The sequence below is a fragment of the Pyricularia pennisetigena genome, chromosome 6 (assembly GCF_004337985.1).
Source record: "Pyricularia pennisetigena strain Br36 chromosome 6, whole genome shotgun sequence".
In the NCBI taxonomy this organism is placed as follows: domain Eukaryota; kingdom Fungi; phylum Ascomycota; class Sordariomycetes; order Magnaporthales; family Pyriculariaceae; genus Pyricularia; species Pyricularia pennisetigena.
In genome coordinates, this window is record NC_043744.1 from 1,652,078 (window position 1) to 1,675,204 (window position 23,127).

Genomic DNA, 23,127 nt, shown 5'->3' on the forward strand with positions numbered 1-23,127 from the left:
TTTTCAGTACTCTCGCTAATAACTAAACTTTGTTAGATCCGAGGGACCTGCTAAGCGCGGGCGTGGAGGCGGACGAGGCAGTCGGGGCGGTGGCCGTGGTGGCACAACGCGTGGCAGCACAACCACTGGAAGAGGCCGTGGTGGTGGTCCAGGCTCCCGAGGTGGTCAGATTCGCAAGCCGCGCGCAACCAAAGCCGAAAAAGAGCAGGCAGAGCGAGAAAAGGCCGAGAAGCTGGCCCAAGACGGTTCGACTAAGACGGAAAACGGTTCTTTAGGCTATGACCTCAACCCGGCAAGCACCAACCCACAGTTCTCGGGAATGGTTATTGACCTCTGAGATGAAGGACGCCTCCTGGAAAAGTGCGAACAATCAAGTGTCCAACTTTTACGGCTTGCCTTGTGCGATTATTTAATTGCCTTAATACCCATTTCATTTCAAACTACTTGTCGGTTGGGGTTTGACTGGATGCTTTCAATCTCCGGGGCTTTTGGGTGAGAGAGAACCCAGATGTGTTGTTTGCGAACGAGGGCGTTAATGGAGCTTTGCTAGTTACGTCTGCATGACCGTGTCCTACTATTTCGATTTGGGTGTGGGAAAACATATTTCACTTCAGTTGCCATCCTCAAATGGCTTATTCGGGTTATTTCATCTGATTTATTATTGCAGATAAAGCGAGCCTTTATTTCCTTTGTGCTCTTTCTTTTTTTTCAAGGTTGTTGCCAGTGGACGCTTGTGTAAGCTGTTGTTTCGGGTTTATGGCATCTTACACAAGAAGCGGGCTGGCGTGAGGAATAATCAGGGTGCCGTGTACATGAAAAAAAAGAGCAATAACCTCCTCAAAAGAGACAAAAGGCGCAGAGTACATGGAAAACTTGGGACATAAGGCGTACTGGAAGGGACAAAGAAGAGCAACAATGCGAGACAGGCGCAAAAGGTTATATGACATTATTAAATACGATGGTTCGATTAATAGACATTTATAAAAATAGAACTTGGACGCTTTGTTGACACAAGAAGGTGACTGGTAATCAGCTGGAATACGAAAGCAGTGGGGCCAAGGCGGTTGAATCGGGAAGCAAGCTGACGCATCTTGCTGAATCAAGCAAACACTTTTTCTACGTGAATGATGGCGTATTGGGATCTCAGGGGTTTTATGATAACGTCGAAGTAACGTCCAAGACCCACAACGCTAGAGTCCAAGAAGACCGTTGCGGTGAAGCAACAACATCCGAACATCGGAGTAAGATTCCTGCGTTAACAGCGAACACTACACCAGCTGCTTATTTTATTTTATTTTTTCTCCCTCTTTTATTCTTTTTTTTTCTTAATTGGCGCAACAAGGTGACAACGCTCGTCTTGCACATATCAAAAACAAAAGAAGCAAGTGCGGAATAGATACCGCGACTCAAGATCCAATTAGCGGTGATCATGCCGCACGATCCCTCCTTCTTTGTTCATCAATCAGGTCATACTGGGACCAGGATAGGAAATCGTAGGGTTACATTGCCAAGCCATCTTCTCCCTGTCCCTTATTTTTATTTTTATGTTATTTTTTTTATTTTAAATTTGTTTGGGTGCCTTATTGCCGCGCTGTACCCGTTTTACCCTGATAGGTGTTTTCTCTACTCTGCTACGTGCAGCAGGCTAACCTAACTTGAGGTAAGCCAAGGCCGAGGCAGGCTGTGGAGAGGAGGGATGAAGGAGGAGGGGGGCACAGAACAGAGGGAAAAGACAGATCTGTGTGGAGTCACGACTGACAAACAGTAACGCTTCAGGTAATGAATGATGCCATGTATTTGGCCAGCGGAGGGGGGCGGAGGGGATTTTTGCCCTTCGGGATCTATGCCGATCAAACGCTGAGGTGCTTGCTGTCTTTTTCTCTTTGCTGCATCGATACTATCTTGAATCTGTCAGACCTGTCAGCTGTGTGACATTATCTGCCTATGCTTCGAATTCGGGTCTGATTCTGCACCATTTGTTTCGTTTTGTTTCGTATTATTTGGCTTGGTTTTAAAGGTGACTGTTTGAATAGGTGGTCGTCCATGTTTTTTTGCTGAGCCTTCTCTTGGTTGACATATAATATGAACAAGCCCACCTTTTCCGTCTCCTCCTATATCTGCTCGGCTGCTTTATACCGGGCTATTATCCAGGTAGATAGTCTCTAAACAAGGGCCACTGTGGCATTCCATCCTGTTGGTGGAGTGAGACCCAACTTGCCTGGGGTTTTCGAGTCGTATTCTGGTCATCAACAAGGCAGTCAGAGAAGTTTCCTTTCACAGATCCAACCAAGGAACCGGCTCCTGGTAGTATTGCCCCACGTTTGTCGAGATGGACTCGGAAAAGAAGTATGACCTGCGGCGGCAGCAGCAGCAGCAGCAGACCGAAGCATCATCTCTGTCGGACAGGTCCGAAGTCGACGACAAAACCATCGAGGTCAAGACAGGCCAGAAAAAGATCAGTCACGCCCACAACTCCAGCCAAGGTTCATCAAGCGGGGCCTCGGAGGAATCACTCCCGGAGCTCTCCCGGTACACGACAACAGCGTCGCACATCTCTTCGGCGGACCAGGATGCAGATGCCGACGAGGGGCTAGGCGGGTCCGTGGCGCGGGCCAGGACGGGCACCAGCTTCGGCAGCACGGCGTCGCGCATGCCGGAGCACGAGGTGACGTTTGACGATGGCGACGACCCGCGCGACTGGCCGCTCTGGTACCGCGGCTGGGTGATCTTCTGCATCGCCTTCTCGACGTGGGTCGTAGTCCTGTACAGCACCAGCTACACGGCCTCGATCCCGGGCCTGATGCTCGAGTTTGACGTCGCCAGCCAGACCCTCGCCACCCTCGGCGTCACCAGCTACCTCGTCGGCCTGGCCGTCGGGAGTGTGGTGCTGGCCCCGCTGAGTGAGCTGTACGGCCGCCGGCCCGTCTATCTCGTCTGCTTGGTCTGCTTCACGGTGCTTGTTATTCCGACAGCCGTGGCTAATTCTCTTGAGGAGATTATAGTGGTGCGGTTTTTTGGGTGAGTTTATTTTTTTTTTTTTTTTTTTTTTTTTTTTTTTCTTCGAAGAGACTAGGTGGGTAACTTTGTTTTCTTCGTGCCAAGCTTCTAGGCGATGTAAACCACTGGCATTTTGGGAAACCAGTGAGTCGGTTCAAAAATTCTTAGAGACGCATACCCCCCCCAGCTGAAGCCATGCTAACAAACCAAACCAAAAAGAGCCGTCTTCGGCGCCGCCATGATCGCCAATAGCCCCGGCACCGTCGTTGACATATCGACCGAGCAGTACCGGGCGCTGTGCATGTCTCTCTTCTCCATTGCTCCCTTCAACGGGCCCGCAACGGGCCCCCTAATTGGCGGTTTTGTGTACCAGGCCTACGGCTGGCGGTGGGACAATTGGCTGGTGCTGATCCTGGGCGTCGTAGCTTCCGGGCTCATGTTCACAGTCCGGGAGACTTACGCGCCCGCCATACTCCGGGCCAAAGCGCAACGCAGGAGGAAGGAGACAGACGACGATAGGTGGTGGTCCAGGTACGACGAGGCGGCAGATTCCAAGGTTCGGCTGTTTAAGGAGAACATGGCCAGGCCGTTTGTGTTGGCTGTGACGGAGCCTATCTTGTGGTTTTTTAATCTATGGTATGCTTTTTTTTTTTTTTCTTTTTTCTGTCCTTGTTTCTTTCTACTTTGGCCAGTATCGGTGTGCTAGATTACTGACCGACCGGCTCTGCTTCTCGAACTGATAGGATTTCCTTGATCTACGGAATTCTGTAAGTCATCTTTGACGCCTACAAAAGGGGGCTACTTACACAAACAAACCCCCCCCCCCCCCCAAACAGCTACCTCTGCTTCGTCGCCTACCCCATCGTCTTCTCCCAGCACCGCGGCTGGGGCCCCGGCACATCAGGCCTGGCCTTCCTCGGCATGGGCGTCGGTGTGCTGCTGTCCATCGCCGCAGAGCCGCTCCTCCGGCGGCTCATCAACTCGCACCCCAAGGACCCCACGACGGGCCGCGTGGCGCCCGAGGCGTCGGCCAGCGCCATGGTGATGGGCGCCGTGCTGGCCGCGGTGGGCCAGCTCGTGTTCGCCTGGACCTGTCTGCCCGTCACCATCCACTGGGCGGTGCCCATCGCGGCGGGGATCCCCTTCGGCGCCGGGAACACGCTCGTCTTCATCTACGGCAGCAGCTACCTGGCCTCGGCCTACGGCATCTACAGCGCCAGCGCCTTGGCCAGCAACGCAGTCGTCCGCTCGCTGTTTGGCGGCACGCTGCCCCTCGCCGGCGCCGCCATGTACGCCGCGCTGTCGCCGCGCTGGGCCGGCATGCTGCTGGGTCTGCTCGAGGTCATCTTCATACCCATCCCCGTCGTGTTCTACAAGTACGGCGACCGGATCAGGGCGCGCAGCCCTGTCATCCGCCGCATGAGGGAGGAGGAGGAGGAGAATGAGGCGAAGCGGGCGAGGAGGCTGGCTAGGGCGCTGAGGAGGCAGGGGAGGGAGGCGGAGGCTGCTGCTGCTTTGGAGAGGAGTGTCAGTGGTGTTGGTGGCGGTGATGTGGTTGAAAGTATTACTACAGCAGCTGGAGATGCTGAAAAGGGGATTTCTCAAAGGGGCCAGGTGGCAGTATAGATAAAATTCATGTGGCAGGCTCCGGTACGGTACGCATAACGACATGACTGATAGATAGATAGATAAATAACCCTTGGCTATATATATATATATATATATATATATATTAACCTTATTTTAATATGTTTCTTTTTACTATTATTCTAGCGGGGCTTGCTATTAGAGTTAAACATCACAGAACACACACAAAAAAAAAAAAAAAAGATCAAGGTTTTCATACATCCGCCTCGGCGCAATATTGCAACGAGCGGCTCCCACATTGCGGCGGCAAATTTGGAGAGTTTGACCACGATACTACATGCCGGGCGTGACAACCAAGGGTTCGTCCGAGGGGGTGAACAAGCATCACGCGCAGTCGCTCGAGCGCCCCCATCCTCGGGGTATCCACGGCCCCAGTCTGCAGGCGGGAAAAGTCCACCAAGAACGACTCGTGCTGACCCGCACCATGATGAACCTGGGGTCACGTCGGTCCTATTTCCCCACAATCATACAATTGCATACAATACCACGTTAATGCATCATTTACCGCATTGGGCTGTGTTGATGGTCCTTTGTCAGTTAATTGGAGGGATCATACAATGACACGAGGTCCGCCTTCCGAGGTCTTTTTTTTTTTTTTTTTTTCTCTCTCTGCCCAAGCAGTATTTTGAAAAGTAGTATATAAATGGGCACAGGGATGCGAGCCTGGCAAAACATTATGCTATTCTATTTACCTACCTTTAATGTAATATATGGTCCGGTCCAGTCACTTCTCTTTGTGCATCTGCCATCTTGACCGTCATCCTCCGGCCACAAGGGCGATCGTGTCCATCAAGCAGCAGTAATAATAATAGACATTCTGGAAACCAGTTTGTATATATTCCAGAAAATGCTTGCACCGCTGTGCCGTTCGGCCGCTGTTGGCCTCGCCATCCTCTCGGGCGCATACGCGTCACTGCAAATCGTTCCCGGAGGAACATGGACGGCGGTATGTCCTTGTTCCGGTGCTTGCGATTTTCCTGTAAAATACATTTTCCTTTTTTTTTTGATCTGACGCAGAAACACAAACCCTCTCCCCCCTTCCAATAGGATAACGGCCAACACATCCAAGCTCACGGCACGGGCATCATCGTCGTCAACGGGACATACTTTATGATCGGAGAGGACAAGACCAACGGCAGCGCCTTCCAGAACGTCAACTGCTACTCCAGCACCGACCTGGTGCGGTGGCGGTACGAGGGCGCCCTGCTGTCGCGCACGGCCGAGGCCGGCGACCTGGGCCCGAACAGGATCGTCGAGCGGCCCAAGGTCATCTTCAACGAGCGCACGCAAAAGTACGTCTTGTGGATGCACATTGACAGCAGCGATTACAAGGATGCGAGGGCTGGTGTTGCTGTGGGCGATTCGGTCTGCGGAAAGTACAGTAAGTTTTTGCCAATCGACTCTTCTAAGGATTTTTTTTCTATCTGTTCTGTCATAACAAAAAAACAGAGCTAACAAAAGAGCTGTCTTCAAATAGCCTACTTGGGCGGCTCCAGACCTCTTGGCTTCCAGAGCCGGGATAGCGGCTTGTTCAAGGATGACGATGGCACCGCGTATCTGCTCACTGAAGACGTAGGTTTATATGTTCCTAGCCTCCTAATCCCACCCCCCTAGTATATCTTTGGCCAATTCCAAGGCTTTCTCTGTAGAATATGCAGAAAAACTGACCCAAAAAAAACCCCTTCAACACTACTCCCTTGTAGCGCGAGAATGGCCTTCGCATCAACCGTCTGACAGACGACTACCTCGGCTTCGCCGACACGACATCAACCTACCTGTGGAGCGAACACATCGAGTCGCCCGCCATGCTCAAGCGCGACGGCATCTACTACATGTTCGGGTCCAAGCTGACGGGGTGGGACCCCAACGACAACGTCTACAGCACGGCGACGTCCATCTCGGGTCCCTGGAGCGGCTGGAATACGTTTGCCGACAAGGGCAGCAACACATACGCGTCGCAGACCACCTACATCCTCCCCTACGGCGGCAGCGGCAACGTCATGTACCTGGGCGACCGCTGGGTGTCGACGAACCTGCAGGCCAGCACGTACGTGTGGCTGCCGCTCGACATCTCGGGGACGACCGTGTCGCTCAAGAACAGGGACGCCTGGGTCCCCAACGCCGGCGCGCCCGGCGCGCCCTGGCAGCCGGCCGGCGACGTCAACGCCTACGAGGGCGAGGCCGGGCAGCTGGGCGGCGGCGCGCGCGTCGTCTCGTGCAGCGGCTGCTCGGGCGGCAACGCGGCCGGCTACATCGGCGGCGACGTGAACGGCATCGTCACCGTTTTGGGCGTGCGCAGCTCCGCGCCCGAGGGCACGCTCACGACCGTGAGGATCAGGTTCGCCAATGGCGACGGCAACCCGCGCTACGCCAACGTGACGGTCAATGGTGGGCCGCCGACCAGGCTGGCTTTTGAGCCCACGAGGGGCGGCGTGTCTGACAGCACGCTCCACGTCCAGCTGCGTCCCAGCACCGACAACACCATTGTGGTGTCGGGCGCTGGAGACGGGCTGTGGGGTCCTGACGTTGACCGCCTCATCGTGCCTGTGCAATGAGCAAGGAGCAACGAGGTTGGTGGGGGTGGGCGCCATGGCCATGTGGCCAGATCGGTCAGAGGGGGGTAGTGCAAGTATTACCTATATACCTAGTCATGACTGAACCTTTGACCCCAAGTCTTGTTGGCTTGTTCTGATTCTTTCGACTTCTTTGCAAAACGAAGCAGACAGAACCCCCCCGATGCCGAACCTGTCTTGGTTGAACAACGTCTGGTAACACCCACAATTGACTCGGTACCTGAATCTGTACCTCTAAGCCACGTCTATGACGAGAGTCTTTGCGTACGAAATAAGCCATCGGAGACTGAATCGTTAAAGTTGCGTTTTTTGGCTTGATGGAGATTGGAAACTGAGACTAAGACCGAAATGGGACTCGACAACAGAAAAAAGAGGCCTATCCTTGTAGGCCGTAATTACTCCGTAATGTTTGTTCATTTTATCAAAAACGGTTTCATTCCTTGTGTTCCCTTTGCCTTTTTTTTTCTGTTTCTTTTCTTGTCTGTCTGACTTCTCCCTGCGTATGTATTATCTCTATTGTTTTCCCGGACCTTGATTAGCACCCGTTCAGCTGGACCCGAGACATTTGTTTGCTTTACTCATTTAGACGAGCGGACAGTCAATCGTGTGATGCTTCCCCCCACAAAAGACCGGGGGCTAACCTTCTTGCATGGGCTCTCTTAGCGGACGAGTTTTTTTTTTTTTTTTTTTTTTTTTTTTTTCTGTGCTTTAGGAATTTCGAGTACTACAATCCAATGACCACGTTGTAGCCCGGAAAAAGCCGTTCGATTACGTAGTACGTTCAACGGGGAGCTAATGTCTAGACGAGACTAGCACGCAAACGTTTTTGAGCCGAGGGCAGAGAAAAGCGAGCTAAGATCTGCACAAGACCTGCGTGACAAGCAGCCAAAAATATGCAGCAACTTTGTGTCAGCGTCGTAATTTAACGCCATTGTCCAGTTGGGCCAGTCCCCCTCGTCTCGGATCATACCGACCAAGGTACACCTTTAACGGTTAGATCAAGGGAGGAGCCAGTGAAGGGGTTAAAAAAAAAAGTGGTTCATGTTACGCGAAGTGGCGCGATAATGATAGTCCGCGCGCGCTGAATCGTATATCTGTTTTCCATATTCCCATTTCCTTGCCCGCTTCCCGTATAGCCGCCTCCGCCACCCACAGATCGAATCTATTTTTACTACTTCCTGCTATGCTACCGTTGGCAGGTATCCTATCCTCGGGTTATCAAAGCGGTGGCTGTTGAACTTCTGCGGGATGGGTAAACACATGCCCAAGCTTGAGCACTTGGTTGCCATCGCGTGCCTCTGTGCGCGTGATTTAGCGTTCCTAGATTGATGGGGAAAAACTGTGGGGTGTAAGTCTAGTTTTTTTTTTTTTTTTTTTTTTTTTTTCGTCTTTCTTTCTCGCGTTCTTCGAGCGCGCGATGCTACGTGGGCGAGGTGGGTTGGGCTGATCTCGTTTCTGCCTTGCAGGAGTCAATTGAGTTCATTTCCTCATGCCCCCCCGACTCATAACTCGCCATCGTAAAGATGGGCTTGTGGAAAAATGGGCAAAAAGGTCCCGCAGATATAAGAATAAAAACTAATTAGGAGCATTTTTTAAACGTAGTACATCCATCATCCACCCCTTACTTTGTACCCTCTTGGCTAACTTGGAAACCTTGCCGATACTAGTTTCTAGCCTTGCTAGCCAGGAATCTCTAAGCGTGATGACATGTTCAACCATATCCTCCACATCACTGGAATGTTGCTCACCATGCAGCAGCAACGCAGAACCTGAATGTGACCGCTTGTTGCTTGGCATCTCCTGTTTCGTCATTAAACATTGAAACCGAAGAAAGATTTTGCCCCATAACTCCGAATCGAGCCAAGACTGCCTTCCTTTTTTGTTTAATTGTGGGAGAGGGTGTGCCGCAGCGCCGTTGAAAATTCTTTAACGATCCCATACCCCGTCGGTTAGTTTCTCACACGGACCTTACGATTAACACTCCGTACCCACGAAAATCATAAAGTAACGCACAGCCTTTGGCCTACCATGAGAAAAGTTGTGACATGAAAAATGTTGTACAAAACCGTGAGGTGAAAAAAAAAGACGATCTGAATGGTCCAGATCCCAATGGAAATTCGAGTAGGTGCCCCTTTATGTCAACAGCGTCACAAAGTTCGCTATCAAAACACTGGATAAACATGGTCGGCTAAAGTCTGCTGATCAGCCAGCCTACAGGTATGTGCAGCGCCAGACGGACGGGTGAGGTTTGGGGAGAAGTTTTTTTTATAAATTTTTTGTAAAAAAATAAAGAAAAAAAAAAGAAAAGAAAAGAAAAGAAAAGAAAAGGCGGTGGGTGAAGCTTTGAAACAATGCCATGCTGCTGCGTTCCATGGACAAATGTCAATTTGAATTTGGCCAGGATAGCTTCAATCGATCTGACTTAATGGTTACAGTAGTACCAAAGAATTTCTTGCCCGCGTTCAATTTTTGGTGGCATTGGCAACTTTCTGCAATCAAAATCAAAGCCCGATAACCAAACACCCAAGGAAACTTGATTCCTGACTCGGTTTCATGGGCCGATTTTTGGAGCATCGCACGCAAATTAGCGAGAGACTGACACTAGAAAAATCTACGAAGCAGGCAATAACAATGAATTGCAAATGGAAAGAATATCCGGGAACCTGTCTCCCGCCGGGGCGGGCCATGGAAGGACTCTCCGCGCAAGAAATCGGCCGATCATTTGACGATGCGACGCCTCACCGAAGAGACGGTTGCATAATTTGCAAGGACAGATGATGCAGAAGTGTGCTTAACTATTACTGCTGCTGGTGGGATGGGAAGAAGAGAACGAACCAAGGAGAAAAAAAAAACACAAGCTCTGTAGCACAGCCTTGTTACCAGGCATGGTTTAAGTTGTCCCGTCTTATTCACCACGTCAACCTGGTTCGTTTCTCCCCTGGCCAGGTGTAGATTATGCACTCGATACATACGGGAAGTATCGGTGGAAGCTTTAGAAGACTGATACTCAGAAGGTACTTTTGTATACTGTACATACCACAAAACTGGATATGTCCGTTGTTCTAGAAACCGAACCCCGACTACATACTTGGTAGACACGCCGATGGTTTTCCGTCTGCACCATGCGACGAAACAAAATCCAACTACAGCTAGCCACTTGCCATGTCAACAGACGAGCTGGGAAATTTCAAGAACAAAGAAGAGTACCGTAGTTAGTCTCACCAAAAGTAGCAAGATGTTTTTTTTTAGCCAGTGCTTATCTGTCAGTGGCCTCAGGACTACAGTAGTACGGCCAAGTAGACTTTTCTTCAGCCAGCCAATAAGGGTCAATTCGGAGCCGTCACTGTGCTAGCCAGCCACGCGACCAATCAAGTATAACAATCTTGCCATCCGTACCATGTGTCAAAATCTGACATGCCTTGTACGTAACGTGTTCTTGGACTTCTTGCGGCGTCCGCAGTTCGAAGTCGTTTACTAGTCCTACAGTAGCGGATGACAATAATAGCACATCGTACCTTGGGCGCGTAGATCCACTGCAGAGCAAACCCAAGCCACGGCTGACGTTTTCCTTTGGTCCGGGCGACCGTCTCTCAGCTGGGCTCTTTAAGAGAAAAAAAAAAAAAAGAATGGAACAAAAAAATTAACAGTGGGGAGGAACAAAGATCGTTTCCATGTCCCGCAGGAAAAAAAAGTCATGGTCGCTCAATGCCACAGATCCTTGATATCTGCGGCTGATATAGACGAGCAAGCACTAATCCCGTTTCGAAGTAGGGAAAGGGAGGGGGGTTTTCTTGTGCAGTGGCGGATCGACACAACCGAGGCAATTACTTTTTCCCTTTGCTCAGCTGTGTGTGGATTGCTAAAGATATCTACCATTACTGGTGATTGCTAAACGAAACATTTTTTTCCTCTTCGAATGTGATGACATGGGAATGTATCAAGGGCGCTTGATTGAGTCCGTTAAGTAGCAGACATACTGTGCATATTTGTAAGAAAGCAACGGCGTGCAACCAATCTGGAAGAGTACAAAATATATGTACGTAGTAACAAAAAAAAAAGAGTCGCGGACATGTTACAGGGTGTATCCCTCCACTCACCCCTGAGGGGCAAAATGTATGTTTGAGTGGAGATTTGAGCTGGCCACTCATAGCTGGCACTCCCCTGACATTCTGCACGCCCTCATTCACCCCTGCAGCAATTCTCAAACAAAAGATTGACGAGTGCCGTGTGCAAGGGGGGAGCCACCACCGCCCTGGACCGCCCGTCAAGATCGGGTCGCACTCCACTTCGATGGTTTGAACAATCACTCTAAAGTGGTGTCTGACAAATGCTGTGTGTGTACAGCACACACAAGGATTAAAAAAAAAAAAAACAAAAGGGCCTATTCAGTCGTAATCCTTGCAGCCAGGAAGCTGCCTGTCAATCTACGAATCTGAAGCCGGAATATAGAGTTGCGACGCCAAGGGGTCCTTTAATCACGTCACTGCAAATCTTGCAGGTGAACCTAAATTTCTGGAATGCCGACAATAGGACGGATAAGGCAGGGAGGAAACGAGACGACAAAACTCAAGCTGTTTGCTAGGATGAGGTAAGCTGGGTCAAATGGCACGTTTGGTGAGATTGTGTGTGTGTGCTCAGTACCATGCCCAGAGGCATGGCTCTTTCGGATTGCGTACAGCGTAATTGAAACCCGTGCCGCAAGCCGTTACATTAATCCTCAACCACAACTAATGTCTGTCACCTAAATTTCCGAGAGATTCTACTGCGCTTCGTTAGGGTTTAATGCTAGAAATTCCTGGGGAATATTGGCGGATGAACCCTTTGGTCTAATTGTTGATTGATATACGGGCCTGGAAACCAGTCGACGTTGGATTCCAGTTCGTCCGTTCTTCGGTACAAGATGGGGAGGACTCATGGCCGATCTTTTAGCACGGAGTAAAAACCATCCAATGATTTGAAAGAAAAGCAATTTTAACATGTCGTAGCCACCTGTGTACGAGGTACACCGAGCTTCCTAGCGCAGCTAGGCGAGGCAGTCGTACCGGAAACACTCCCCACTAACCTTTGCTTATCATCCTGGGAGGAGCCCGGCCAAGCAGGGCATAAGAGGTAACCGTATGTGTGTGCTTGGTGACCCTTGTAATATGATGCTACTGCAGCTGCAGTCAGGTATGTTTTTAGGCGCCAAGGCCCACAGCTAGGGCAGTTGGGTACCTATGTACCGTACAGTAGCAAAAGTAGCTGGAGGTTAATTAATTTCTATGCAAGCAGCCCGGAAGCAGGGCAAGCAAGGTTATGTGAGGTAACGTCGGACGCCTTTTCGTGGCCAAAGTCGTTGCATTCGCCTCCATCACGCGTGCTGCATCCTATTGAATCCAGGAACAGCACCATTTGCTTAGCCTTCCCGCTCCCTCTTTTTGTCTCAATTCATACACACACATACACACACACACACACACACACACACACAAACGCGCGCGCGCGCACACTCACACTCATCACCCACCCATTTTCTCACCAAGGTCAGTCGCGCCAGGGTCGACATTTGAACGAATTAATTTGTCGCGGTTGCAGCAATCAATCAATCATCCTTGGCTGCGAAACAAAGACGACCCAAATAGTCGTGCAAAACAGACCCTGGCCCAGCCGTCCATGTCCGTCAAGTAACGTAAACCAAACCCCCAACGCGCGTGCTTGTCTGTCCTATCGGCGCCTGACCTGGTCCAATATCCCGCCCCGGACCTTTTTTTCTTGCATGGTGGGGGGCCACGCATCTCCCCTTTTCCTGAGACAGAAGTCTCAAGCACAAGCTCCCTCGATTAATTCCCACGCCTGACGCACCGCACTTTTCCGCAACCACCCAGAGGAACAAACCCCCAAGACCGTTCGTTGCCCAGTCACGCCCGCTACCACCTGTCAATCGCCAAACCCAACCGCAATAGAAAAAAAAAAAAAAAAGTACACGCTGCTTTCTCTCAGTCACACGAAATACACAAGGACGATCGCGAAACGAAACCCGAACCCGCCATCTGAGGAGGCCTTTTCCGAACCCATTCAATCGAAAACAAGCCTCTTGATTCTCAGGGGCGCCCCTTGCATCTCCCCCGCCCGTGCGACCGACCGACACAATCCATCTCGTCAGCATCGATTGTCAACTACTTGGATGTCAAAGGCCGTCGCCAACCAGCCACAGAGAAACCACAATCGGTCATTTTTTCAACGTCGTCCGTCTAGCCTCCCGATTAACTGGCACTTCGACATTTGCCATTTTCTGTTTCGCACCCGACACAATCACACATAGTCAGTTGCCAATACCGATTGCCTCTGGGCCCGCCTGAAGTTTCAAACCGTCACCAAGCGACAATCGCGATCCAAACGACAGCAAGACATAGTGGTCTTTCTTTTCTCCTTCCTTCACCGGGCCACTGACCGTCACATTCCAGAGGTCGATCAGAGGTCGCGGAGGCTCCAGCCCAGCAACCTGACCGGTCGCTTCGGGTTCCTCAAAGCCGCGCCTCCGTCAAAATGTCCGTCATGCTGCAAACTCCATCCAGAGCCTCGTCAGCCTCCTCATCCTCCTTTCAGCCCATATCTCGCCAGAACACCATGTCCTCCTACGATGGATCGCGGTCCACCCGCCAGTCCAAGCGGTATTCCATGTCGGCATTGTACATGTCAATGTCGGCAAACGAGACCGACTTGGAAATAGAAGATGATCTTGCCAAAGGTATGATTGACTACTTTGTTCTAACTCCGTGCAACAGCCGGGGGGAAAGCGGAATGGCTGATTTTGTTCTTGCTGTGCAGCGCAAAAAGTACTCCGCGATCTCAAATCAAAGATCTCATCACAATCCAAAAAGAATTTCGTTCTAGAAAAGGATGTCCGGTATCTCGACGGCAGGATTGCCCTCCTGATCCAAAATCGCATGGCACTGGAAGAAGTGAGCTCTTGGTCCACCCGTGGCCACCGCATCCGCCTTCTGGGCCCCTTTGGAACTCTCACTAACAGGCACCGCGCGTAACAGCAACACGAGACCGCAAGCTATTTGGAAGATGCCGCCGACCTACAAGAAGGAGCCTTCCCCAACGACGACAGGACACAGAAGTACGGCAATTTGATGTTCTTACTGCAGTCCGAGCCGAGGCACATTGCCCACCTTTGTCGCCTGGTCTCGATGCAAGAGATCGATTCACTACTTCAGACCGTTATGTTTACCATTTATGGTAACCAATACGAGAGTCGCGAGGAGCACCTTCTTCTTACCATGTTCCAGGTGCGTCTATCTGAGCTAACTGGGGGGGGCCCTACGGCCGCACCAACCTTCAGCGACACTGACACCCATGCAACTATTAGTCCGTTTTGACCTACAACTTCGAAAACACGCCGGAGTACTCGTCTCTCCTCCGCGCAAACACCCCTGTGTCGCGAATGATGACGACATACACGCGGCGAGGTCCTGGCCAGAGCTTCCTCAAGTCCGTACTTGCCGATAAGATTAACAGTTTGATCGAGCTAAGGGACCTCGACCTGGAGATCAACCCGTTAAAGGTCTACGAGCGGATGATTGAGCAGATTGAAGAGGATACAGGAAGCGTGCCTCCTTCATTGCCGAGGGGAGTCACAGCCGAACAGGCTGCTGCAAACCAACAAGTCCAAGAGATCATCGAGCCCAGGTTAGCCATGCTTACCGACATCGCCAACGGCTTCCTCAGCACGATTATAGACGGACTGGAAGAGGCACCATACGGTATAAGGTGGATCTGCAAGCAGATTCGAAGCCTTACAAAGAGGAAGTATCCTGATGCTAATGACCAGGTTATATGTACTCTCATCGGCGGTTTCTTCTTCCTTCGCTTCATCAACCCTGCTATCGTAACACCAAAGTCGTACATGCTCATCGATGGGCAGCCAGCCGACAAGCCACGAAGGACCTTGACACTCATAGCAAAGATGCTACAGAATCTCGCAAACAAGCCGTCGTATGCCAAAGAGCCATACATGGCTGGGCTTCAGCCTTTTGTACAAATGAACAAGAGCAGAGTCAACAAGTTCATGCTTGATCTTTGCGAGGTTGGGGACTTCTACGAGAGCCTGGAGATGGACAACTACGTGGCGTTATCAAAGAAGGATCTCGAGCTGTCCATTACGCTAAACGAGATTTACGCTATGCACGGTCTGCTGGAGAAGCATGCACATGAGCTTTGCCGGGACGAGAACTCGCATCTCGCTCTGCTCATGGGGGAACTCGGCCAAGCACCGCAGCAAGTCCCTCGTAAAGAAAACAGAGTTATGAACCTCCCCCTATACAGCCGTTGGGAGACGGCTATCGACAACCTGACAGCCGCTCTGGATATCACACAAGAAGAGGTCTTCTTCATGGAGGCGAAATCTATCTTTGTCCAGATCATGCGCTCCATACCGCAAAATACAGCCGTGGCGCGTCGTCCACTGCGACTGGAGAGGATTGCAGATGCGGCAGCCACATCCAAGAACGATGCGGTCATGGTCCGCAAAGGAATCAGAGCAATGGAGTTGCTCAGCCAGTTGCAGGAACTAAAGGTGACCGATAAGTCGGACGGTTTCAGTTTGTTGCGCGACGAAATCGAGCAGGAGCTGCAACATCTAGGCTCGCTCAAGGAGGGCGTTATCGCCGAGACACAGAAGCTGGAGGAGGTTTACAAGACGATTCGCGACCACAATGCGTACCTCGTGGGTCAGCTGGAGACGTATAAGAGCTATCTGCACAATGTGCGCAGCCAAAGCGAGGGCACGCGCCGCAAAGCCCAGAAGCAGCAGGTGCTGGGCCCGTACAAGTTTACACACCAGCAACTGGAGAAGGAGGGCGTCATCCAAAAGAGCAATGTTCCGGATAACAGGCGGGCAAACATTTATTTCAACTTTACGAGCCCTCTACCCGGAACATTTGTCATTTCGCTACATTATAAGGGTAAGCTTCAGCCTGCCGCTGTCCGAATCTCACACTCACCCCACTAACCTGGTTGGTCGACAGGACGCACGCGAGGACTCCTCGAGTTGGACTTGAAACTGGACGATTTGCTCGAAATGCAAAAGGACGGCCAGGACGATTTGGACCTGGAGTACGTTCAGTTCAACGTCACCAAGGTTCTCGCACTGCTAAACAAGCGGTTTGCGCGGAAGAAGGGCTGGTAGAAACAGCAACCTTTACCATCATTATCAACTTACATCCACACCGAATCTATACCATCGTGTTCCTCAAAAACTGGCTTCACGGGAAGGACAGAGGATTTTACGAGTATTCCCGAATATGAACGGCCAGCAACTCGCCATGATGCGCCGAGCTTCTCACACTTCTGTAGAATGTGTGGACTTCTACCTTTTTCCTATGGAGTTCGGGGACCATGATACCACTTCTTTATTTCTTTTACATGCTCTCTATTCTTTTATGCCCTCTTATACCGGACAACTCTGTATACGACCTGCCCACGATGAGACTTTATATACTCTACTCATTTGTTGGGAATTATATCTTTTTTTTTTCGGGTGCCCCTAGGCTACCTATATGGCTCAGCATTTGCTCCGATTGACGTTTTTCTTATCACTTTTTTATGTTACTTCTCTTTCGTTTTTTTTTTTTTCTTTTCTTTTTTTATTTTACCGACGAAAAGCGCCATTACCAGCTATAATGCCATTGGGCGGGTGAAGCCTACGAAATTTAGTGCGACGTTCCTTGACACCCTGGTGAAAATTCAGGTTGCGTGGGATGGTTCTCATCGCAAAGTCCACTCCCAGGTACCAAACACAGCTGAAGGCAAACTTTATGGGCAATATCACGGTTTTAAGGGTGACAGGTATGAGGATCTTGGTGTTCATCATGATACCAGCCGAACTTCTGGCACAATACGATGTTCGCAGCTTGCAAAGAGCAACTTGTTTCTTGCAAAAGACGCGATCCAAGGAATCAGTGGACCCTACGAGTGAGGAAGAGCGGAGTCTGGACATTTTCATTGCCCGTGTTCGGGCATAACCGGTACATATACATATATATATATATACTTTTGGTGTGGCTGGACAAGCAAGACCAGCCGGCTTTTAATGAACAGACCTGCGTCCAGCGAGAGGTCTGTGGTGGTAAAAACAAGAGTGGTGGGCGGCAGGCGAGCTTTTCTTTTCTTTTTTTTTTTTTTTTTTGTTGGGATGCGCTTGAATGGGAAGGGAGATTGGGGCGGCTTTCACATATGAGTATTATATTCCTCGGCTGGTCCGGTGTCAGTGATCGAGCTTTTGTCTTACTACATCAAATTATTTGTCCGACTTTCGTTTCGGCTCTCCCGCGCTGTATGATGTCTGCTGCGAACACTTGTAATCATCTAGGTTTCCAGAATGGGGCTGAAGATTTGGCGGATTCTGATAGATGGCAGACAGGCTCATTCATGTCTTCAATTCCCAATCGAGCATCGGGGTGGGTCCCCGAAAGCATCCGGCAACGGAGAACTTGACCGGGGAAATGGCACACACCAAGGCTAGGATACAGCCGCATGCATAACCCCACGGATAACTAGCTAATGGCTGCCTATCTGAAGGGACCTAGCATCGTAGATAGATTACGATACGTAGTTTGGCTGGCTGGCTTTGGCGCGAATCAAGAAGCATTCTCCAAAAGAGTTACAATGAGACACCTTGAAAGGGTTATCTATACATCATTAACAGCGACACCGTTTTTAAGTAGCTCAGCCGCCTGGTTCTCGTACGTACACTGCGAAGCTACTTTTGAATCATCAAGCACGATTCAAGTGCACCACTTGTCCTGCCAAAACCAAGGGTCCGTGTAGTTGATGTATTTCAGCGCCGAACTGTTTTATGATACGTGCCATTGGTGATTTCAACTGCCCAACCAACCTACCATACGTTGCAACATGTCGACGACGACGGAGCTTGCAACCGGCAAAGCGGTGCGACTGGCAGCACGCAGCAAAAAGTTGAGGGGCCAAACGTCAGGTCTTGCGCCGTCATACATCCAAGCAAACCTGCTCGTGCTGCCCCAACGCTACGCAGACGACTTCCGCCTGCTCTGCGCGCGGAACCCCGTCCCGTGTCCTCTTTTGGCAGAGTCGGCCGCGCCCGGCAACTACAGGGATCTCAAATCACACATGGTAGGGGCAGCGGGCACCAAACTACAGGTCGCCGAGGACGTGGACCTCAGGCACGACTTTCCAGCCTACAGGGTCTACACGGACGGAGCACTCACGGCAGGCGGCGAGGGCGGCGGGGACGGGGCAGCAGGCGAAAAGACAGACATCGAAGCCGAGTGGACGGGCGAGCACGTCGGGTTCCTGATCGGGTGCTCCTTCTCGTTCGAGGCGGCGCTGGCGGCCGCGGGGCTCCCGGCGCGCCACACGCTGCAGGGCCGCAACGTGCCCATGTACCGCACGACGGTGCCGCTCTGCAGCGCGGGCGCCTTTGCGGGCGCGACCATGGTGGTGTCGATGCGGCCGTACCGCGCGCTCTCGGAGCTGCCGCGCGTCCGCGACGTCACGCGGCGCTTCGGCGCGACGCACGGCGAGCCCGTGGCGTGGGGGTGGGACGGCGCCCGGGCGCTGGGCATCCGGGACGTGGCGGGGCCCGAGTTTGGCGACGCGCCGCTGCGGGCCGATGGAAGCGGGGAACGGTTTGGGCCCGGGGAGGAGGGGGGAGAAGAAAAAGAAGAAGCAGGAGACGATCAGTACGTGCCTGTGTTTTGGGGCTGCGGCGTCACGCCCCAGGAGGCGGTGCGGCAGCCCCGGTTGAAGGGGACCGTCATGGCGCACTCCCCCGGGTGTATGGTCGTGCTGGATCTGACGGATCACGAGGTGTTTGCGGGGGTTGGGGCTGTGTGAGGGGGGCTACGGTCCCTTGTGGGCGAGGGATGAAGGGCGACAAAGTTTACTACGGTATAAATGTGAGAAAAAATCAAGCTTCGAAAAGGTGAAGGCCAAGGCTTTGGCGAGTAAATGGATCCCAATGAAGTCAATTGAGCCAATGGATGCTTTCTCCGTCGCAGGGCTACGATCCTCTTGGCGTATTACTTACTACCTATAACTCTACTGTGTAGCTACCGACAGAGAATCTGATTGGCAAATTTTTGTAGGTAATCAAGTACTCTGTTGTTCAACGTGAAGATATATCCTGACACTGTCTTTCAGACGCAGTGTAGATAAGGGGGAACGAGTGGCAGGCAGCAATGACGTGCATGCAGTCCTAGAACCTGTACGGTAATTAATTTGTTGTGTGCTATGTGGATCAATCTGTCACATCTCATGAGACCTGGGCCCCGATAACGGGGACTGGCTCCACCCATTTATCATGACCCCGCGTCCCTCGCATATCAATCAGTCCTTGGTCAAATTCGATCCATGCCCAGGCGGGTACGACAAGCTGCCCAGCATCACCATGTCCCAAGGTAGCATAACTGCAGGGGCCTGTCAGCGGAGGTGGATCACCTGAATGGGAAACCAATGTACCGTAATGCGATTTGGGCTGAGGTCTTGGACTTTGGCGAGACCCAAGCCGGCGCACGCGTGGATTTCTAGTTTTGTGTACAGTTTTTGGTACTCTGTGCAGCTGAAAGGGGAGAAAAAAGACACCTTGGTGTTGTTAGGAAACAACACACACCTCGCTTCATCCCTCTTTTATCAGCATTGGATCCCGATATCTGCGGGCCCTCTTGGTCATTGTTACTATTATGGAGAACCCTGGATGAGTTGGCCCATGACTCCTTTCTGTCCACCAAAACATGGCATCCTCTGCTTCGCCATCATCACCACCTGAATCCAGCTCCGTACGGCCCATAGCGTAAGTTGCTTTTTTTTTTTTTTTTTTTAGACCTAACTACCCGCATCGACACCGCCAAGATAGCCGAGCTGCAGCTCCTGACACCCATGGCCCATCTAGATGCAATGCCTGTCGGCAACGCCGCTCCCAGTGCTCAAAGGAGCGGCCAAAATGCAAGCGTTGTCGTGAAGCCGACATTGAATGCATCTACGAAGAAGCCCGCAAGATCACTGTGAATGAGAGGTACATACCTGCTGTCTGCCTCGTTCTCTCGAGTGTGATTTCCATTACTGACCAGCCCGCTTAGCTACTTGAGAGATTTGGAAGCCAAGGCCAGGGCTTTTGAGGAAACACTTCAAAATCCAAATGTCAAGGGCTCGGCTTCGGTCCCAACCAAGGGACCCGCGGTGTCAAACGCCGAAAGCTATGAAGAAATAACAGAAGGTAATGCGCTATTGGAAGATTTTGGTCACCTGGGCGTCGAGGGGGGTCCCGCGTCCCCTAGCCTGTCGAGCAGCGTCAAGGGCGGCAGGTTCAAGGGCCCAGGCCACTCGGACCTGTTTCTCCGCAGCATGATTACGACCCTCAGAGCACCGGCAAGTGTGGGTAAACTCGCCGGTGTCCGATCCGGCGTCCGGTATCCCGACGATGTCAGCCTCGACCTGAACCACAACCTCTACGAGCCCGGCCTACTGGCTCCCAGGCGGCTGGCCGTCTGGAGCAGCATACGACTGCCTCCCATAGAGACGGCCAGGCGGTACTACGCTGCGCAATACACGTACATTGGCACCATATTCTCCTTCACAGACCCGGTCGAGTTTGAAAAGTCCCTGACTAGGGCCTACCAGAGCACGGGGCCAGACCTGGGCGACCCGCAAGCTTGCCTCGAGTACGCCAAGATCCTCGTCATCCTCGCCTTTGGTCAGCTGTACTCGGTCAACCAGTGGATAGATTTCAAGGGCCCGCCGGGCTTCGACTACTTTACGCATGCGCTGCAGCTGCTGCCCGACGTGCACGAGGAGGGATCCATCCTCTGCGTCGAGACGCTGTCTCTGATAGGCTACTTTATGCAAAACATGAACCGTCGCGACGCGGCGTTTCTGTACATTGGCATGGCCCTGCGCATGGCCATCTCGCTCGGTCTGCACCAGGAGGTGCCCGACGCGACCCTCACCGACGAAGACCGCGAGCACCGCCGACGCGTGTGGTGGAGCGTCTACAGCCTCGACAGGATCCTTTCCGTCAAGGCCGGCAACCCCATCACGATACAGGACGAGGACATTGGCGTGAAGCCACCGTCCAAGCTTGCCTTGGAGCCCGAGTACTGCCCGGCCGTCGTGCTCCACCACTATACAGAACTGTCCAGGATCCTGGGCGAGGTCAACAAGCACGTCTTCCGGAAGGGGACGCATAAATCCGGCACAATGCTCATGGCCTCGGTCAAGGACATCATGCGGTCGCTGTCAAAATGGCACCGCGAGCTTCCAGACCAGCTGCGGTTCGACCCGGCGAGGCTGGCGATATCCAGGGAGTCGGTCTCGACCTTGGTGCATTATTACCAGTGCATCAACATGACGGCCAGGCCTCTGCTCTTCCACGTGGTGAAGAAGCGCATCCAGTCGGGTAGCCCCCGGTCCAAAGACTGGAAGCAGGGCCTGTCGCAGACGACCGTCGGGGTCATTGAGACGTGCGTCAACGCCGCCCAGGACTCGATCAAGATCATGAGCATCGCGGCGCAGCGGGATCTGGTCGCCACCTATGGCTACATGGACAGCGAGCACATATTCTCCGCAGCCATCGTGCTGCTGATGGTGTGCTTCGCCTTCCCGCCGGACGAGAGGAACACGCAGGCCATGAACATGGGCTTGAACCTGCTCAAGGGGATGGCGGAGCGTGGAAACAGCTACATCGGGGCGAGGTATCAGCTGCTGCATCATTTGCGGTCCATCATCGACCCTCCATCCTCCGCAGCCCCGAGTTCCAGGCATAATCGACGGCATGAAAAGGCAAAACTGAGGAGAAGGTCCACGAGTAACCATGCGACCGTCGTTGGGCTTGAAGCCGTGTACAAGGCATCTCCGCAAATGCTATCGCCATCTCCGCCCGTCCAGTCCGTCTCGGGGTACCAAAAGGCTCGCGGCAGCTTCAGTGGTGTGCCGTTATCACCGCAGGGGCAGGCCATGCTGCCGTCTTTTGTGACGCCCAACACCGGTCTATCGCGGGACAATATGGGGTTCGGGCAGATGCCGTTCGCAGACGTATCATCGGTCTATCATCAGGCGCAGCAGGACGCAACGGCTGGACCACAAATGATGGACAACTTTTCTGGTGTGGGCGGCGGCGGCGGCGGCGGCTACATGCCGGGGCTCCGGTTGGGCGACATGGACGACATGTTCATCGACGTCAACATGAACAGCATGAATGGAGACGACGACTTTGGGCTGTGGGAGGCGGGCTTCGCCGACCCTTCGGCATACGACCTGGCGCAGCTGACGCAGGCGGCCCAGATGGCTGTCGACCAGGGCGTCGATGATGATGGTGGGGAAGGTAACTGCAGCGAAAAGTCGGCCGGGGCCGGGGCCGGGGTGAACATGAACATGGAACTTTAGTCATATGTTTCTGTTCATATTTATATTTGGAAATTTTTGAGGGGGTCTTGTCTTGGAAATTTTGACTTTCTATTTATTTATTATTATTATTATTTTTCTCTGTCTGTCATTAGCTAACGATGCATTTTCACAAGTCTCACTTTGGGGGCCCTGCCCATGCACAAGTTGATGAAGATCAGCACTCTTTCTCAGGGGCTTCCATGTCAAATCGAAATCGAATGTCTCACGACATGTTTTAATCTTTTAATAATTTTTTCTTTCTTCTTCTGATTTCCACTAATAATAATGCAGCATGTGATACAGGAAAAGCCAGTCCAATTATGTTTCGCCATGCGCTCTAAGGGTGAGAAATTCACCACAAAAAACCAAAAAAAAAAAAAAAAAAGAGTCGTCGCCAAAAGACCGAAGAAAATGGACTTGGAAGAAACAAGAGAAAGTGGATGGCTATAATGAGAGCAAGAAAGGAAGAAGAGACAAAGGAAAGAAGAAAAAAAAAAGAAAATAGCGAATG

At 51.9% G+C, this 23,127-nt stretch overlaps 7 protein-coding genes across 7 annotated transcripts in view; all 7 read left to right on the forward strand.

Moving 5' to 3' along the window:
- The window catches only part of PpBr36_04302 (uncharacterized protein), a gene marked incomplete at both ends in the record, with an annotated part of 2,271 nt that extends 1,934 nt beyond the window's left edge, over positions 1-337 (forward strand). Inside the window, one exon of the mRNA XM_029891465.1 lies at positions 37-337. Within this exon, the coding sequence (XP_029749060.1) occupies positions 37-337 (301 nt within the window). The remainder of the gene's footprint in view (positions 1-36) is intronic.
- A 1,992-nt stretch (positions 338-2,329) lies between these two features.
- Positions 2,330-4,623, forward strand: PpBr36_04303 (uncharacterized protein; the record flags this gene model as incomplete). Its single annotated transcript, XM_029891466.1, has 4 exons — positions 2,330-3,018; positions 3,217-3,633; positions 3,741-3,764; positions 3,834-4,623. 4 exons carry the CDS (start codon positions 2,330-2,332, stop codon positions 4,621-4,623), a joined length of 1,920 nt encoding a protein of 639 aa, XP_029749059.1.
- An 868-nt stretch (positions 4,624-5,491) lies between these two features.
- Positions 5,492-7,199, forward strand: PpBr36_04304 (uncharacterized protein; the record flags this gene model as incomplete). The annotated part of the gene is made up of 4 exons (XM_029891467.1): positions 5,492-5,590; positions 5,692-6,025; positions 6,122-6,216; positions 6,348-7,199. The coding sequence occupies 4 exons, from the start codon at positions 5,492-5,494 to the stop codon at positions 7,197-7,199; spliced, it is 1,380 nt and encodes a 459-aa protein (XP_029749062.1).
- A 5,135-nt stretch (positions 7,200-12,334) lies between these two features.
- PpBr36_04305 (uncharacterized protein) lies at positions 12,335-13,053 on the forward strand (the record flags this gene model as incomplete). Its single annotated transcript, XM_029891468.1, has 2 exons — positions 12,335-12,386; positions 12,485-13,053. 2 exons carry the CDS (start codon positions 12,335-12,337, stop codon positions 13,051-13,053), a joined length of 621 nt encoding a protein of 206 aa, XP_029749061.1.
- Positions 13,054-13,380: 327 nt separating this feature from the next.
- On the forward strand, positions 13,381-16,389 carry PpBr36_04306 (uncharacterized protein; the record flags this gene model as incomplete). The annotated part of the gene is made up of 6 exons (XM_029891469.1): positions 13,381-13,424; positions 13,661-13,944; positions 14,025-14,158; positions 14,243-14,491; positions 14,572-16,165; positions 16,229-16,389. 6 exons carry the CDS (start codon positions 13,381-13,383, stop codon positions 16,387-16,389), a joined length of 2,466 nt encoding a protein of 821 aa, XP_029749759.1.
- Positions 16,390-18,113: 1,724 nt separating this feature from the next.
- On the forward strand, positions 18,114-19,073 carry PpBr36_04307 (uncharacterized protein; the record flags this gene model as incomplete). Its single annotated transcript, XM_029891470.1, has 1 exon — positions 18,114-19,073. One exon carries the CDS (start codon positions 18,114-18,116, stop codon positions 19,071-19,073), a length of 960 nt encoding a protein of 319 aa, XP_029749063.1.
- An 896-nt stretch (positions 19,074-19,969) lies between these two features.
- On the forward strand, positions 19,970-22,616 carry PpBr36_04308 (uncharacterized protein; the record flags this gene model as incomplete). The annotated part of the gene is made up of 3 exons (XM_029891471.1): positions 19,970-20,028; positions 20,128-20,250; positions 20,315-22,616. 3 exons carry the CDS (start codon positions 19,970-19,972, stop codon positions 22,614-22,616), a joined length of 2,484 nt encoding a protein of 827 aa, XP_029749749.1.
- Positions 22,617-23,127: the final 511 nt, after the last annotated feature.